This window comes from Dermochelys coriacea, chromosome 10 (assembly GCF_009764565.3).
Source record: "Dermochelys coriacea isolate rDerCor1 chromosome 10, rDerCor1.pri.v4, whole genome shotgun sequence".
NCBI lineage: Eukaryota > Metazoa > Chordata > Testudines > Dermochelyidae > Dermochelys > Dermochelys coriacea.
This window is the reverse complement of record NC_050077.1, coordinates 304,196-319,677: the sequence shown is the minus strand read 5'-3', so window position 1 is coordinate 319,677 and position 15,482 is coordinate 304,196. Positions and strand designations below refer to the sequence as shown.

Here is a 15,482-nt window from a genome sequence, read left to right as displayed (position 1 = left end):
TATATTCTCTGTAATTTTATTCTTTCGAAGTGCTGCTGTTTGAGTTTTTTGACTGGTCTATGCATTTCATAATTTTTGTTGCTCTCTTGCACTTAAATTTAATTCTTTGAGTAGTGAGTTCTAAAACTCCTAACCTGTCCTGTCTGGAGTAATTATCCCTATTGGTAACTTTTATTTAAAAAATATATTTAAGTTTTCTGTTCTTCTGGTGGTGCACAGCCGCACATTACCTCAGAGCACATAACAAAATGTATTCCGCACATGGGTGGAAAAAATAAGAGGAAACATTGGATGACACCTCTCTTACTTTTCTATCATTAACTTGACTACGGAATTATATGTACTCCCACAGTGTACCTGTTGGAGTGTCTTGCTTTGTATGCAAAGAAACCAAACTACTAGCAACATCATTATCTCGGCAATAAGTTAAGTCTTCCAATCTAAAACTAAACCACGTGAGATAGTAACTGTTCAGGATGCCTTGATTAGAAGTTCTATAAACAGTTCTATCAGGGGACAGAGTAATATCTATACCTACTTGCAAGATTTTACTAAAATAGCAGTAGATTATTTACATATAACAATTTTTTTAGTCAAAAGCACACCAAAATGTAAAATCGGCTCCCTTTCGGTTGCTGGGAAGATATCCCTGATAACACCAGGGCAACTGACTTAATAAAGAAAAGACCCCAGAAACAAGAATAGGCTGAAGTTTGTCACACTGCAGTGAGACCACTTTTTGCAAGAGATAACAGGAAATCAGCATTAAAAAGATTCACTACCAATTAAGGTGTGTTCAGAGTTCACCAGGAAAAAAAATTGGGATTTGTGCTTGTTTAAGAATGGTACCTGTTTACTTGAGAAACTGTATTCTAAGACGAGGAGAAAAATTAGTAAGATTAACCCTTCTACTCCTAGGTTTAATAGTTTCTCTAATTGTTGTAACCTCCAATTTTCACATGCACTCACCTATTTCTGTTAAACAAGTGCAAACCTTGACTGCAATCGTTAGGAGTTGAGGAACTAATGCAATTTCCATATATTGGTGACATTTGCTTATAAACAGCAATTCAAATGCATTCAGCTGAGTCCTCAGAAATGTGCAGGAATTAGTAGCAATCAGTAAAAGCACATCAATCTTTCTTGAGAAGTTTTATGCAGTGTTGTTGTTGCCCTGTTGGTCCCAGGATAGCAGAGACAAGATGGGTGAGGTAGTATTTTTTTTTTTTTTATTGGGCTCACTTCTGTTGGTGAGAGAGAGACATGCTTTTGAGCTACAGAGAACCCAGACCTGACGAGGAGCTCTCTGTAGCCTGAAAGTTAAGCTTTGCTCTCTCACCAACAGAAATTGGTCCAATAAAAGGTATTGCCTCACCAAGCTTGTCTCTCTTGAGAAGTTTATGGCATTGAATGGGTGGGTCCCTTTATTTCTAAGATGTTATCATAGTTTCCTTGTTCCTTCTGAATCTCCAAACAGAAGTTATTGATTGATCCATTGTGTCATTGGAATTCCTTCCAAAGCTTTCTCATTGTGCTCCCCACTTGTGGAACTTTTGACCTTTTACTAGTAGACAGGGTGTGAGATTTTTACTGAAAGCAGATTGGATTGAAATTACAGGCTTAGATATGCAGCTGTATGAGGAGTGGTGTGGACACTGCTCATCAGGAGCATCAAAAGACAGTGGGTGAAATCCACAAAGGGATTTAGGCATTATTATGATGAGCATCATGGTGCCTAACAATTGGGCTCTTAGAAAATCACAGAAACAACACTCTGATCCACACAGTGGAGTTAGATGCCTAAATTCCCTATACAGTGAACGGAGAGAGAGAAGCACCTTAAAATGCAATCAACAAAAACCAGCACACTAGGCAACTTCTTGCCTGGTCTAGCCAGTGGGAGAGGCTGTTGTTCTAAACCCCTTCCCTTTCTCAGAGACAGGCACTTGCATCCAGGCTTTGGGGAGACACCCAGATCTACTAGAGATCTATGAACAGGAATCTGATTCCTAGTTTAGGCACCTGCCTCATTCCGTGCAACCACTGCCACCAGCCGTTTTGCAGATGCTGGCGCAACTGCCTACCTTATAATGTTTATCCCATTGGTTACAGTACCTCAGTCTCTCCTGTTAAGATGGTCCACAGTGGATAAAGAGCATTTAGGCCAGAGAGAGAGAGTGTAGGAAGGGCTTTGTAGTCCAGTGGTCAGAGCGCTCATTCAGGGGCAGTAAACCCTGGTTCGAGTCTCCCTGCTCCAATCACTTTCTTTATCCGCAGTGGCAAAGCTTCAACAAGAGAGACTGAGAGAGCCCCCACATCAGAATATCCCATAGTTCAAATCCTTTCCTGCTCTGGCAGAGAGCCAAATTGAAGCTGGGTCTCCCACATCCCAGGCAAGTGCTGTAATCACTGGGCTAAAAGTTATGAGGTGGGCCATGGCAGCAACAGCAGCCAACCACCTCCTCAATTTTTATTTTTATTTATTTATTTTTTTTAGGGGGCCTGATCCAGCAGGCACCCTCTGAGTGTGGCTATCAAATCGGGCATGTTAGGAATCTGAGTGCCTGTCTTCCCCTGGGGCTCAGGTGAGAGATGGGTGTACAACGCCTAGAGCGAGGCAGCAGTGCATATGCCTAAAGACACAAACTTAGGTGCCAAGTGAGTTTAGGCACCAACAGAATTCAGTGGGAGTTTTGTGGATCACAATGGGGAATCTAGGCATCTAAAAATGGGATTTAGGTACCTAAATCTGTGTAGGTACCTAAGTAGTGTTGTGGATTCTACTCTTTGTACCTCCCAGAGTTCCATGGTATGCAAGAGAACATACCTGTTGTTACACCTCTTATGGGGTGTTCTTAGCTCATCTCTTATGGTGCATGCTGCTTAACAAATAATAAGACCAAATAACTAGGAGTAGTAAAATGAAACTGGCAAATGAAAATTCCTAATAAGATGTGTTTGGATATGGAATAGTTTTAGAGATTATGTAAGTATCATTTCTGGAGACAAATCAAAATTGAAGTGGATGACTTCATATTTATTCTCCTTTGTAAAGTACTTTGAGATCTGTGGATGAAAATCTATACAAGAGATAAATATTATTATTAGTATTAGATTGTGACAAACAGAACACAACCATAAAAGCTAGCAGTGGGAAAAACAATGTGTGACGTCGAAACATGACTGGCTTTCTGTCGTGTGTAGGCAAGTAATAAATTACCTGATTTGTTTTATAGCTTTTGCTTAACATACTGATATCTATAACTCAACTTTTGTGACAGTGATGTTCGCTGTTACAAACCAAGTAATTTATTGGTTATTTTTTTAGAGCATGTCATTGTAGCAAATCAGCAGTAAAACTTTAGAGTTAAAAGCAGCTTTTCAGTGTTTTATATAAAAATGTAGAATATAGCTTTTTATTTAAAATAAGTGACTAAAATTTGTTTTAATAATTTTTCCTTCTTTAGTATGACAATCTCCTGAGTCAATTTGGTTGCATGCAAGTTTCTGGTTCGGCATCCTCCCATTCACTGACTGCCCCAGAGACAAGTCACCCACAAACATCAGGGAACATAGAACAGTACATTCACGATCTTGACAATAATTCCTTTGAGTTGGACTTGCAGTTTTCTGAAGATGAGAAGAAGCTACTACTGGCAAAACAGGCTGGTGGAAATCCATGGTAAGATGTTTAAAGTGATTGATCTGTGATTTTTGTGCTGTAATAAGGAATCTACAAAACAGTAAACCATCCATTCTTGCTTTGGTTCATATTCATCTTTATCAGAATCTTAGTAGCTGAACAGTTAATGATTTCATTAGTAATTATGCTTTTCTTGACTCAAGATTTTTGCTAGTACCACTTTAAGAATAATGTGCAATGATGATCTGAAAAATGATGTGTGTCATATATACTGGCAGTGGGGTTGTATTTTTCTCTTGGACTCCATATCAAATGAACTCAGCTAACCAATAAAGAGAGGCTTTTTTTTAATCTGCTACTTCTGTAAAATCAATCTGGGGTCTGAAAAACAGTATGATTCTTTGCTTCTCATATATGGGCACCAATAATAGAAGCTCTTCAAGCCAAATTAAGATAAGTTACACCTCCATAACCCCACTGTCTTCAGATTATTCCATCAATAACGGTTAGGTGCAATCCATCAGTCTTGTCACAGCAGGAATTAAGTTGCAAATAAATTATAACCTACTGATATCTAGCAAATAGTTTTGGGGTAGGAAAGAAGAGGTTGAAATTCATCTAATAATTAAAGTTATAGCCATGGCTCATGGAACAGAGATGGGAAGACCTATAGAGAGAGATGGGAACTTTTTAAAGATTCCAAGACAATGGATCTTGAGATATATCTCAGATAGATTTGAAAGAAAAAGAAAATAACAAGGGTAGTTGTGGTTACTGGGGGAGGGGTGCTTCTGTAATGACAATAATTCTTTTTTTTTCTTGTTAGGCACCAGTTTGTAGAAAACAACTTAATACTAAAAATGGGTCCAGTAGATAAAAGAAAGGTAAGTCTCATTATCCTATCTAACACGATGTAAAATGTCATTGTTCTTGCAATTGCACCTCTGAGAGCTGTATTGCTAAGGAACCTGTCTTTGGAGTTCCCTGATTTATATGGGTTTGTTAGCTCTGTCTCAAATCTATCTTTCCTTTTTGTAAAAGATGTCAGAACATTTCCTAGCAAACAGCTTTTCACAAATTTGATATCCTTCCTTTTTTAAAACAAAAGTTATGGTACACTCTTAGTTGGACGAAAGCTGCAGTCAGATTAGCTGATGGTGCTTCCAATTTGTAATCAGCTGTGAATGGAGATGTCTTCTCTCCTCTTTGATCAATCTGATTAGTCCAGCATGATGCTCGGTTTTCAGTTGTTCTTGATATGGATGTTTGCTGTGTGTGTCGTTGGGCTGCTAATGTCTGAAACTAGAATACAGGCCGTTATTGTCCTAAATGTAGTATTTAATCCTTCTGAGGTAGGATGAAACAGTCTCTCATTCTAAGAGCAACTCCACTTTCCTTCCCTCTATCCTCCTTCCAACTTATGGCTACTCTGTAGAGGGCAGCAGAGGTGGCATTAAAATCAATTTTAAATATTTTAAATATAAGGCTGTTGTCACTTAACTGGCCTTTAGTTGTCATGGTCTGCTGCCTACAAATGCAGCGTCTTCACCCCAGTCATTATCTGTTTGCATGTCACTCTGCATTTTCTCTTCAGAAGTCCATTGTTATGGCTGCTCGTTTCTGTGCAGGGAGCAAAAATCTCTGAAAAGGATGTTGCTCTGCTACAATGTTTATGTAACCAGCAGTTTTATTTTTAAAGTCCTCTTGGAATTTTGATAGATGAGGTTTCTGATGGGCTCCCCCACCCCCACCTAGGGTGCTACCTGGAACTGAGGTACCACTGAGCCCCCCCAACCCACCAGCCTGGGTTCCCTTTACACTGTACTGCTGTGACCAGCCTGCATTTTCACCAGCACACATACAGGTAGGGACACACCCAGCTGCAGTTATATGCAGATGCTGTGATCAGCCCTGCATGGGAAGGCTCCAGCTAGGGAACTTCCTATCTACTCAAAGCAAATAAACAAAACACACAAACTAAGCTTAATATACTACACAGATTGGATATGAATAGCAAATTCTCACCCTAGGTGATACTAGCAGGCTGCAGATTCTTAAGGGGCAAGCTAGGCTTGGATTGCAGCTTGGAATCCCCACGTGTTCCATTCACAAGCTAAAAATCCCTTTAGCCTGGATCCAGCGCTTTCCTCAGTTCAGTCTTTGTTCCTCAGGTGTTTCCAGGAGCCTCTTTGGGTGGGGAGTCAGTGAAGAACCAAGATGTCACTCCCGTGCCTTATATAGCTTTTCCATGTGGGGGGAACCCTTTGTTTCAGTGTTTGGTTCCCATGCCAGTCATTGGAAAAAATACTGATATTCCAAGATGGAGTCCAGCACCAAGTGACCTGGTCACATGTCCCTGTAGTGTGTCAGCAGCCAAGACTCGGAGGCTGTCTGCAGCATCCTCAGGAAGCCCCCCAGGTGGGAGATAAGCTTTTTTTTTTTTTAAGGCCTATTGTTTTCTATAATGACCTTCACCACCCAGCTTTTCAGAATGAAACCATCTCATCTAGTGCGCATTCCCCAAATGTAAACACATTTGTAATACAGATACATAGTCAATATTCTTAACTTCAGATACAAAAATGGTACATGCATACAAATGATGATGATCTTATTCAGTAAATCATAATCTTTCCAATGACATGACTTATTTTGCATAATTATGATGTATTTTATGTCATAATCATATCCTAATATCACTATGAAGAATACAAGTACAGTGTCACAAGGTTAACTATTTAAAATGCTGGTTATATTGACACTACAGCAGAGATGCACTGAGACGCATTCAAGAATATAGTCAAGAAGCAGAAATTGTTTATACAGTTCTATGTGAGCTTCACAGAGAGACTCAGTCCCTGCCCAGATTACTTACCATGCAAGTTACATATGATGTAGGCAAAGACAAAGCGGAGAGAGTGGACAAGAAGGGGAACAGGTGAGGAAGGGGCAAACTTTACATGAAAAGTTAGTGATGTTTTAGTCTAGTCATTTTTAACTTATTTTAAAACATTTTATATTCATTGTACAGGACTTGGTCTCAGTCCCACAAAGAAACATTTAAGTGTCTTGTCAGTATTACCTTCCAAATATGTTAGTTTAAAAAGGGTGTGTGTGTAATATTTAAAAAAAAAAAAAAAAAACCCACACAAACCAAACAAGGGTAAGTAATGTAACACTGAGTTTTTTATAAAAGGCTCCAAAGGCAAGCCTGGCAAATACAGGCCTAACTTCAGTATCAGGCAAATTAGTTGAAACTATAGTAAAAAAAAAAAAAAACAGAACTATCTCACACACATGAACACAATATGTTGGGGAAGAGTCAACAGGGCTTTGGTAAAGGGAAATCATGCCTCACCAATCTGTTAGAATTCTTTGAGAGAGTCGGCAAGCATGTGGGCTAGGGTGATCACCTAACACCATGACTAGGGGTCACCTGATAAAATTAATAGGCAGCAGGTTTAAAAGAAACATAAGGAAGTGCTTCTTCACACAACACACAGTCAACTGGTGGAACTCTTTGCCAGGGGAGGTTGTGAAGCCCAAAAGTATAAATTTGTTCAAAAGAGAATTAGATAAATTTGTGGAGAACAGGTCCAACAGCTATTGGCCAAGATGGTCAGGGGTGCAGCCCCATGCTCCACATGTCCCTAAACTTTCAACTGCCCAAAGCAACTGGCACTGACCACTGTCACAGACAGAATATTTGGCTAGATGGATCATTAGTTTGACCCTGTATGGCCATTCTTATGTTCTAACATTTTGAAACTGTAGTAAATTCAGAAACTTACTAGAAGCCCAACTGTGAAATTAGTCAACCTATATTAACTCTGTTTCCATAACGATGCCCTGAGAGAATAAGCATCCCATATTACTTTATCCATCTATAATAAAAATATTAGTTTTATTAGTCAGCACAAATACTAGAATGTATACATTATATAGTGATTGTGCTGCCTGCCAGTACACCTACAAGGATTTGACAGCTTCCTGATAAGATAGATAAATACTGAAGGCAGTTGTTCCCTGCTCTTTATTAAGGCTGTGATTCAGGAAAGCATATAAGTGCTGAATTCCACTGACATCACTGTGACTTAAGCACATGCTTTAAGAGGGTTTTCAGGCGGGGGGGAGTGAGAAAAACAACACACAGAGCTCTGAGAGAATAGATCTAATAGTAATATTCAGTTCTTCCTTTGCCTTGATACACTGTGTTGCTGCTACTGTTCTCCTTGTCAGGGATTGTTTGCTCGTCGGCGCCAGTTATTGCTCACTGAAGGGCCCCATCTCTATTATGTGGATCCTGTCAACAAAGTTCTGAAAGGAGAAATTCCATGGTCACTAGAGCTGCGACCAGAAGCCAAGAATTTTAAGACCTTTTTTGTTCATACAGTAAGTGACTATCTTTAGGGTTTTTCCCAAAAGTCTTAATATAATTTTAATCAATTTTCTTTCAAATTCATTTCCAATAATTTGTTAAACTTTTTGTTGATAGAAATGTTTTCATTGCCTGTGTACTACAAAGATTTTAACAGTTATTCATGAATGCTAGGCTGCTGATATTAGTGTATTTTTACGAAGAGAAGATTGAATTTTTTTTTATACAAAGAAATACAAACTTTAAATGGATTGTGTGGTATAGAAAGAAATGCTTCAAGAGTTTGATTTTCATCTTCGTCTCTTCAAAATAGAGTCAAAGCACTCTTGCATATTGCAGCTGACTGAAATTGTGCCAATGACTTACTGTATCAGTTAATCAGTCTACATATCTTAAATGGAAATGTCATTTACCAACTGTACAGTTATCCAATAATAATGTACATTGCTCTATTACTACAATTGATATTAATTAATAGGTTCCTGAACAGATTTTTAATCATTTAATTCTGAATTAGTTTTCTTGCTACCAGTAGAATATTTATTGGGCTTTTTTCTGATTCTTATCTTTTTATCTGTTCTTGAAAGTGTCATTAAACTATTATTTACTTGTAGCCTAACAGGACATATTACCTGATGGACCCAAGTGGGAATGCTCATAAATGGTGCAAAAAGATACATGAAGTTTGGCGGCACAGATACCATCAGAATGCTGCTAAATAGTAAAGCTCATCCAAAATGTCCCAGTCTCCCTACTTGCTGCTAGAACTCCAGGTGCAGCCGATCAGAGGAATCTTCCCAACCCACCTATTATCCATCTCAAGGGGAAGCATATGTCTGAAATATTTTGTTTTTTTTTTTTTAAAAAACAACAAACATAAATGGAATTCAGGGTCGCTTTGCTTGCTCTTTGTGCTTCTGTTGAGGCTTCCACATGCATATCGTTGAAGTGAGGATCTTGCTTTTGTGCACTTCAGCTCTATTTCTGCTGCAAACTAATGGATAGACCTTGCATTACCAGCTTCACTTAAGATCAGTTAAAACTGATCTACACGCACACACCCCAGATCATGTACCGGTCCTGCACTTTATGGGGCTGGGATTATTTCTGTGACTCTCAGATTATCATTAAACTGTATTTCATCAGGGAGCTTTTAAATGCTTCTGCTGAGGTGTAACCAGCACCTCCTCTCTTTACTTTATTTCCCCCCCCTCCTTTTTTTTTTTTTTTTTTTTTTCTTTTTTCTAACTGGTATCTGGCATTTGCAGTCTGGTCAGTTGCACTCTTGCATAATTCCTAATATATAGTTCTGGTTGCAGGATTTCCATGGTACTTATTATAATTATGTGAGTAAATCAGATGTATGTGTCTGGCAGTCAGACGCTGATGATAAAGGTTGTAAGAAAGTAAAATGCTGAACGTGGCACTGAAAATTTTCTAAAATAGAAATTTTGGCTTTTGAAGTTCATAAAGTTTTAAACATGGAATTTTAATTTGATGCATTTACAAGTTTAATCAAGGGACAATAAATTACCAGCATGCTTTTAATTAATACTAACTAAATTTAAATTAACCAGTTAGTATAAAATGTTACTATTGAAGTAGTAATTAGACTCTTCAGCTTTTCAGGAGATGAGGGCAAGTAGCTTTCTTTCCAGGGTATGCATGTATTGTGCATTTTAGCGGGGCCAACCTATTTACTTGGGTAGAGAAGGAAGAATGAAAACTTTGATGTACAATTGATGACTTGATTTGTCTCTTTGTATAATGAGATGTACAAATATTCTTGTCCTGGTCATTGGCCAAACAACTTGCAGACCTTTTAGCAATTCTGAAAATATTTTAAATGATTTAAATATAATAAGCTTATACACTAATCTGAATAGTTGAAAGTTCAAATGAAAATGTTTGATACAAAGAAGAAAATGTATGGTACTTTAGTCATATCTATAAATGTTTGTTTCATATCGGTCTGCTTCATCCTTTTCAAATTTAAATTGTTGTGGTCAAACATTTCCTGTGACACAGCAAAGACTTTGCTTTGTACATGTTAAAAGTAACTTCTCTAATAGTGTTTTCCATATATCTGTGCTTCTGGGTAACCAGATCCCCTGGAAAGAGCATGCCCGTGCCTGGACAAAGACATTCCTCCCTCATGTTTAAAGCAGTATAAATACCACACCTATTCACTCATCCATTTTCAGAAATATCTCATCTTTGCTCCTTTTGCCCTTGAATTGTTTCTGTACAAAGTACTTCTTCCCCCAGAAGTAACCAAGCAGTGCTAGATTTTCCATATGTGCCTAAAGAAGCCTGTTGTGTAACAGTTCAATATGACAGTATTTTCAGATCCGTAAAGGAGAGTCTGATGAAGTTGCTGCTACTCCTCCTAATTCATTTTGAAGAAGTACCAGTGTGCAGTTAGATTCTGTAGTAAAGAATCCACACCAAATCCACACTCTATAACAAAATCACTAACATGCATGGTCATTTTGTTGGGAAGGATGAGGGGGTACAGTGCCTAATAGGCTCGTGGCATAAAGGGAAAAGTAGAGGATATTCCTCCTGTTAAAATCAGATGCTAGTCTGAAAGTGACTTCACCCCTACTCCAAAGGCAAACCACTTGGCACTAAGTACTTGGAGTAACACAGGACTCCTGCAACTATATTAACTCCATAGCCAACATCACAGCTAAGATAACCTGCTATTGTGTTTGGGTTTTTTTAGTTTGTGGCAATGGATACCTGTTAGTACCAAAGCTATCCACTTCACCTGTATGTCAACTCTGAGGCAGTGCAGCAGGTTCTGGATTACAAGTCCATACCACTCTGCTATAGGCAGGTACTATTCTTGCCTTCTGTAGAAGAGCCTGGTCGTAGTGGAGCTGTACAGCAGCTCAAACATATTTACTGCTGTTACTTTAAGTGCAGCATCTCCAAGCATAATACACAGTTTTGCAAAGTGGTGGCTTGTTATGGGGTCTAGCAATGACTCCACTAATTTGAACAGAGGCTAGAGTAGCATCAATAAACCTATTCATTTCAGCAGATTACATGATCCTGTTCTTTCTCTAAATACATTTTCTGTAACATTAAATAGTTTAGCAACCCCCTCTTGTCATTCAGAAATATCTTCTCCTTTCTGCCCACTGCTTTTTTAAAAACAGTCCCTATAACATCTGATCCTGCATACACCAACTTTGGGTGAAAGTAGTGTCTCTTGAGAAAGAAAGCAAGAATGATTGTAGTCATTGTTGTGTAGATAGTAAATGTGAGAGCCTGAAAAGTTGGGTGTTTGCATTGTGGGGTACTTTGCTCTTTTAAAAATGACAGTATTGCAATTAGAAACTTCTCCAGGCGGACTCCTGCACTAAGCTCCCTCTCCTCTGCATATTCATGTTCCTCGTTATTAAGCCATACACGGCAGGTAGGGTTATGTCCCATGAAAAAAGTTGAGTACTTTAAGCTATTATTCTCTATCTAGAACAAGTTACAATATTGAGCAGTAATGTCTATAGTAGGCGAAACCTCACAAATAACAATCAGCTTCCAAAAAATGTTTTTTTATTCTACTTTTTTTCCTCTCAGATTACTTGGACTCAGTCCAAAATGTAATTCACAAACCTTCCCTGAGGAATGGACCCTTTTTGCTGTGGAAGGGGGCAAAAGCTGAGCCAGAGGCTTGCCATCCTTCATCTCTGCTTTATTGGAGGAGGGCAAGTCAAGTGAAACTACTTCTCACCCCTATGTTTTCCCTCCAGTGAAGAGGAGAATAGGCTAGAAAAGGCTGCTCCTTCCTGTTCCACTTATAATAGGGGACCAAAACTATTCTGGGAGAGGCTTCCCGGAGTCCCTTTCCTAGGGATAGGGGTATAGTAGTGGAAGAGTCAGACTATGGGAGGATAAGGCAAAGGCTCTCATGTGGAATGGGTAGAGTCCACATGTTTGCAGCCTTTTTAGGGACATGTCAGTGCTCTGTACTATGGTGGAGTGATTCCTGCATTGGATAGGAATATCTCTGTGTAGGGATGTCCTTATGGACAAAGCAGTTGAGTGCCTTGTGCAGGAGCATGCTCAGTCGTTCATGAGAATGCCTGGAGAAGAGTACTAGAGAAGTGCTAAATGGCCTGCTCTAGGGCTGAGAGCAGGTCATTTAGAAGTTTCCATATTGTAATCATATGATTTCCAGAGGGGAGCGTGTAGCTGGCCACAAGCAGCCTCTTTGTTCTTGAAGATATTTGGGAAAAGGAGTACAGAGCCTGATTCATTCACTTCCCTTTCCCAGCTACAATTACCAAGATTTCCAGAAAGATTGTGAATCAGTGTGGCTGTGTTTCAGATTAGGAGACATTTAGTTTGAGATCAGACTCCCAGAAGGATACTCAACTCTGGTGATGGGCCTGCTTTCCATTGAATGAAATCTTGTTGAGGAAAAGGTAGTGGGATTAGTGCTAGAAGGGATACTTAACCCACCTTCCTGTCCCCTGGGGCCATTGACCCAGTCTTGTCTCCTATACAGCTTAAAAAATATCAGGACGTGTTCAAGATTCCTGGGCTAGGCTGAGAGTTTGCTTTATCACCATTTGCCTCAATGTCCTAAGCCCTCTTCTGAGCAGGGTTTATTTTAAGGACAATTAAGTTATAGCTCACATAAGCATTGTTTTTCAGCTTTAGAGAATCTATTGTCTATCACGAGCAGCGTAGCACAACAGTCTTAAGAGGTGCTGTACTATCGAAGTTGGAGTGTCTAAGGCATCTTCAGAACTATGCAGCATTGCTATTGTCCCATAATGCTGTTGAACTGTCTAGCAATTGTGCTAGATACAGCCCCAGAAAACTTCCTGAGGGATGGGTAAAAAGTATTATATCCATGCTTCAGCTTTTGTGATGCGATATATGAGGGACGGTATGTTGGACACTGACGCCTTCTGTATTGGGCATTTTCAAAGGATCCTGTGGACTTAGCCCTCACAAACTGAAGAGAAATCATTTGTTAGGTTGACTTTGGAAATCCAAGTTTAATTATCAGTGATAAATTTTCCCAATTTTAAAATAATATAGACAATAGATGTATGTCTCCTGCAACCTAGACAACAAACACTGAAAATGTGTGTGCACGTGTGTTTGTATGTATGTGTGAAGTGGGGGAATATTACATGATGCAAATGCTGTGAACTGTGGCTGGATGGGCAATATTATATTCATCCCACTTCCAACTTTTCACTATTTATGCTGGACCGAGGAGTGTCTTTGTGAAGGACCATATAAATATTTTGGAGATATAGGTCCTGTTGGCTCAAAAACGAGTCCATAAAGAAGGCAGTAGCTTAAATAATGAAGTTCTTTCACCCCCCAGATCCTGACTGGGAGCGGAGTATTCCAACTGGACCATATAGCTGTAATTCTTCCTATCTATGCTGAGATTCTTTGTTAGTCTTGGTAGTTTCCTGTGGGAATAAGATATTCATTAATAATGTCTTAGCTGCAGAAAGGAGGTACATGATTTACTAAAGCTGGGCTTTGGGGATGCTGCACACAACTCTTTCTTCCTCGACCTAGTGTTTTAAAAAGAACTGATTTGTGTACAAATGGGTATGGTATTTATACTACTTGAAGCATTTGGTGAATACTTCAACCATGTTGTCTTTGGGCCAATATTTTACTAATTAAACTATGAATCACTTCTGCAATGACTCATGGCCCAGAAAATGTCTGTCTATAGATACTTCCTTCAGTCATCTTGCAGGTAAGTAATTCTCTTTGACCTAGAGCAGTGTATTTTCAGCTAAAATGGGAAATTTTATAATCAAATTGGTAAACTGCATTTCCCCATAATGTGTTTGCACTGTCTTGGAAGAAACACAGCTATAAACAGTGAACAATTTAGAAATGGAAAACCATTTCTTAAACTGAATGAAGCATGCAAATCCAGTCCATCTGAATGACCGTGAATGGGGATAGTTGCTGTTTGAAAAGCTTATGTACTGAGTTTGATTGAATATGGCAGTCTCCTCCTAAATTGTGGCAGAACTCACAACTGCTCTATCTAACAAAAAACAAACAAACAAGGAACTATAATCAATTTTGATAGATGTTAGCTGTCTTTCAGGGTGGCAGTCGCTTATGATGTGTGTAATATCCTCTACCTGGTTTGTAGCTGTAACTGTGATGTACAGGAAAAGCAAAAAATAAAGAAGCAAACAAAAACAGAAGCAAATAATGTGGTGATATTAGGATAAACATTTTTGTATTTTTATTCTTCTAAGGTTATTTGCTGGTGCGCATTGGCCTCTAGTTCAGTCTGTGTTATTTAAATTCTAATATATGAATTATTTGGATTGAATTCATGTTCGGGGCCATGGTGTTGTATGTATTGATGTACAGCCTTGAATGTGAATAATTATTGTAAACTATATTTTACACCTTTCTCTGGCTTTATTATATAAATTTTCTATTGGTCGATGATTTAATCATGTCTCATAATTTAATGACTGTTTTGTTCTCCGCCCGACAGCTCTCTGTGCTGTAGATGTAGCTAGTGACTGGATGATGAATTTTCACTTATGCTCGATAGTCTTGTAATAAAAGCATGTAGGGTCCTAGGCCCTAGGCTCCCGCCTCTTTTTCTGCGCCGCTCGGCACGGGGAGTGCGGCAGCCGGAGGGCTGCTACCTGCCGCCCTCGGTTGAGGGGCCGCGGCGCGTGCGGGACAAACGCGCCCGCGGCGGGTACTTCCGGCGGATATCACGTCAGTGTAAGAGACGGGGGAACGCCCCTTCTGCCACGGGAGAAGAGATCCGAGCGGACACTTCCTGTCTCGGGGGGAGGGGGTGTGTGGCGTGGATGCCAGGGGGCAGCCGCCTGCGTCGCCCGGCCGGGCTCGGTGCTCGCGGGGAGAGGGGCGTGGGAACGGTGAGTCTCCAGGCCGTGCACGTCCAGTTGCGGAGTTACGGGTCCCCCAAAGGCAGGGCAAGGGGGTTGGTATCTGCCGGACCGCTTCCGGCAGAGAAGGGCCTGGGGAGTCGGTATTACGAACGGATACTTCCGCTAGGAGGGTGCGCGCGGGAGGGGGTCGGGGACCGACGTCCGGGTTGGACCTTTCCGGCGCTGGAGTGAGGATGGCGGCGGAGAATCACTGCGAGTTCCCGGTTCCCTCCATGGGCGTCCTTGGCCTAGCGGGGACAGGCGGGCTCTGCCGCCGCTGTAGCTCGGGGGCCTCCCCTAGTGCGGTCCTAGGTAAATGGGTCCGGCTGAACGTGGGGGGCACCTGCTTCCTCACCACCCGGCAGACGCTCTGCAGGGACCCCAAGTCCTTCCTCTTCCGCCTCTGCCAAGCCGACCCCGATCTGGACTCGGACAAGGTGAGACCGACGGAGGGAACCCCGTGATCTGGGCCAACCCGCGCGGGTCCCTCTCTCCTCGCTGCATGGGCTCTGCTTCCAGCTGCATTCGGGTAGGGTTA

At 40.4% G+C, this 15,482-nt stretch overlaps 2 protein-coding genes across 10 annotated transcripts in view; both read left to right on the top strand.

Moving 5' to 3' along the window:
• The window catches only part of PDPK1 (3-phosphoinositide dependent protein kinase 1), an 88,520-nt gene extending 73,895 nt beyond the window's left edge, over window positions 1-14,625 (top strand). For all 9 annotated transcript variants that reach the window (XM_038420677.2, XM_038420678.2, XM_043494180.1 and 6 more), the window contains 4 exons: window positions 3,468-3,682; window positions 4,470-4,527; window positions 7,883-8,035; window positions 8,636-14,625. In XM_038420677.2, coding sequence (XP_038276605.1) covers window positions 3,468-3,682; window positions 4,470-4,527; window positions 7,883-8,035; window positions 8,636-8,743 — 534 coding nt within the window. In that variant the 3' untranslated portion in view covers window positions 8,744-14,625. The remainder of the gene's footprint in view (window positions 1-3,467; window positions 3,683-4,469; window positions 4,528-7,882; window positions 8,036-8,635) is intronic.
• A 262-nt stretch (window positions 14,626-14,887) lies between these two features.
• LOC119863007 (BTB/POZ domain-containing protein KCTD5) overlaps window positions 14,888-15,482 on the top strand; it is a 59,922-nt gene continuing 59,327 nt past the window's right edge. Inside the window, exon 1 of the mRNA XM_038420670.2 lies at window positions 14,888-15,381. Coding sequence (XP_038276598.1) covers window positions 15,139-15,381 — 243 coding nt within the window. The 5' untranslated portion in view covers window positions 14,888-15,138. The remainder of the gene's footprint in view (window positions 15,382-15,482) is intronic.